This window comes from Eimeria mitis, genomic scaffold (genome assembly GCF_000499745.2).
Source record: "Eimeria mitis Houghton genomic scaffold, Emh_scaff1478, whole genome shotgun sequence".
NCBI classification, from domain to species: Eukaryota; Apicomplexa; class Conoidasida; order Eucoccidiorida; family Eimeriidae; genus Eimeria; species Eimeria mitis.
Window position 1 is genome coordinate 8,499 of NW_013569413.1, and position 2,910 is coordinate 11,408.

Here is a 2,910-nt window from a genome sequence, read left to right on the forward strand (position 1 = left end):
TTTTATTACCAGCAGACGAAGTGTATCTGCTGCTGTAGCGTGTTGTGTGTGTGTATGTTGTTTGTGGTGCCTACCTCTACTTTCAGCGCAGCGAGCTGACTCGCTTCGTCTTGAATTTCGAAATATCCTCGATGAAATTCCGGCAGATCACCGAGCCGTTGGCGGCGAGGAAGGACTAAAGCGAGGGGACTGTTGGGGCTCTTCTCTACGGCAACACCTGCAGCAGCAGCAGCAGCAGCAGCAGCAGCAGGAGCAGCAGAAATAGCAGCAGTATTAGAAGCAGTAGCCGTAGAAATACAGCTGAAGTGTTCTTTTTTTTAAAGGATAGAAGTGTTCCTGCTGCTTTCAGTTTGTTGCTTGTGCTTGCCTTTGTTTAACAAAGAATGATAGAGTCGATCGCGGGTTATCGTCAGGGTGTTGGTGCGGAGATACACCGGCGCCTCTTCGTTCAAAACGTTGCAAATTTTAACAGCCCTCGTCGTCCCATGAGAAGCCTCAATACGATCAAACAACTCTTGCGGAAAAGATGTACGTACAGTGGCAGGTAGCCTTTCGTTCTGTGTGAGGAGCTTCCACCTGCAATCAACAAACACACTCCATTCGACTGCTGCTGCAGATGCTGCTGCAGTTTATGCTGCAGCTGATGCTGCTGCTGTGATCGTTGCTGATGCGGCTGCGCCTGCTCTGTCGGGGCGGGCCGCAGGGCTAGTTGTAGCAGCAGTAGCATCACAAGACTACACGGGGTCACCAACAAAAACAGCACATGCAGTTGCAACAGCAGCAGATTTCTAGGGATCATCGATTAGGAAATTAAAAATGCTTTGCATGCAGATGCAGAAATTTCTGCCGGTTCGTTGCCTCACAGCTGCTGTAGCTGTTTCGGCGGGTGCAGCTGCTACAACTGGTACAGCTGGTGGAGCTGCTGCAGGTGCTGCAGTGGCTGTAGCTGCTACAAAGGAATCAATAAGAGAAGCGATGTGGTGTTTGTATGTACCTGTCAGAGACGAAGTAGGTGCGTATTCGGCTAGACCAGGAGGCAGGGGGTGGAGTGATGTGATCAAGAAGACCTTTCCATTTGACGANGTGCGTATTCGGCTAGACCAGGAGGCAGGGGGTGGAGTGATGTGATCAAGAAGACCTTTCCATTTGACGATTTGAAAAAGGTGCTCGGTGATGTATTTCTTGTCGTTGCTGCCGATGCTTCTGTTGCAGTTGTAATAATAACGAAGAAACAAATCAAGAGGGAGGTTACGTGATGCCTGAGGAGAGTAGTACAGCTGTAAAGCTTGTTCGATGTGCCTCACGCGAAACGCGTTCATCTTGGGATACTTCTGCAGTTTTTCGTTGTTATTCCAATGATTAAATGCTTCAACTTCAGAGCCGAAGCATACGTCCACATGTCCACAACAAATAGAATGCAGAAACACACAAAGTTTCAGTACAACAAGCGGTGAAGGTCTCGCGCACCGCTACACCTGATACGGTACAATCCAGCAAGGAATACGCAATTCTGAGCTCGATTCGTCAGAATTCATTCATAAAATATTGTTGTTTAAGAATTTTATGATCACAATTTGCAACAAGTTTAACTTTCTGGTGGACGTAACCATGAAGATCGAGGCTCGTCGGCGTTCTTGCACAAGCCAGCCAAAGCCACGCCAGTCCCAGCACGTATAGCTGAGCGCCGAAACCCGCATGCAAGATGAACCGGTTTCCTCCTCGAGGTGCAGTGAAAACGCTACAAAATAAGCTTTAAAAACTCTACACTGCAGCAAATATAGTTTGTTTCAGCTTCTCTGAAACAGGCTTTCGTGGCCTGTACACTTTTCTTCTCTCCCTGGCGGGGCGCGGCCAGTCGCTGCCGAAACCTGAACTCTTGCTGTCTTCTCCTCCTCAGCNCTTCTCTCCCTGGCGGGGCGCGGCCAGTCGCTGCCGAAACCTGAACTCTTGCTGTCTTCTCCTCCTCAGCAACAAATTGCAATTCTGTGTTTTCTCCAAGAGAATAACAGAGATTTGCGTTTGTTTTTACACTGAAGACGATAAAAACTTTCTTCCTCTAGCTCTCTGACCACAGGCCCACCGACGGACTGTCTAGCCCCGCTACCTGGAGGGGGTTCGGGTTTGCGTCAGTGCTGTTCTTTCTCGTTTTTGTTTTTCTTTGTTTTCCATATTCTTTCTTTTTAGATTGCGCATCTGTTGTGAAGGCATAACAACGGAGTAACTCCTCTCTGGTCGTCTGCGAGGCGATAGAAAGGGGCCCCAGTGTGCAGCAAACCAGACGGACAGACACCCGCCAGTCCTGTGTTGCTGCTGCTGGTGCTGCTGTTTCTGCTGGCGCGGGTGCAGCTGCTGCCGCTGCAGCCCCTGCTGCTGCTGCTGGTGCTGCTGTAACCTCTGCTGCTGCTGCTGGTGCTGCAGCTGCGTTGGAACCCCCCCGGCTGCCTGGATGCGCCTTCTGCAGCAACAATGTCCCTCACAGAGGCCCCTGATGAGCGCCATGAAGCATCAGAATGTGCTCAGGAAGCAGCAGCAGCAGCAGCAGCAGCCTCAAGCATAGCCGAGGGAAGCAGCAGCTCATCCGGGGCCTCTGCGGATCCTGCTCCGTCCCCTTCACCTGGGGCTGTAGAAGCTGCAGCAGCTAAATCTACAGCAGGAGGATCAGCAGCAGCAGCAGAAGCAGCAGCAGCAGAAGCAGCAGCAGCAGAAGACACAGTACGTCTGATAAGCAGTGAAGGGAAAGCAATAGAGGTACCAATCCGCATAGCAGAGGAATGTGAGCTGCTGCAGCGTTTGCTTTCAAGCGGATTCACAGAAAGCAAATCAAGAGAGCTGCAGCTGCATAACATTCGTTATAATGTTTTAGCAAAGGCTGTTGAGTATCTACGCCATAGAAACCAGTGGAGGGAGGCT

The 2,910-nt window shown here is 50.6% G+C and overlaps 1 protein-coding gene across 1 annotated transcript in view; it reads right to left on the reverse strand.

Annotated features, from left to right (window-relative positions):
• The window catches only part of EMH_0037870 (NOL1/NOP2/sun family domain-containing protein, putative), a gene marked incomplete at both ends in the record, with an annotated part of 3,104 nt that extends 1,785 nt beyond the window's left edge, over window positions 1-1,319 (reverse strand). The window contains 4 exon segments of the mRNA XM_013495222.1: window positions 75-217; window positions 537-576; window positions 864-1,080; window positions 1,084-1,319. Of these exon segments, the coding sequence (XP_013350676.1) occupies window positions 75-217; window positions 537-576; window positions 864-1,080; window positions 1,084-1,319 (636 nt within the window).
• Window positions 1,320-2,910: the final 1,591 nt, after the last annotated feature.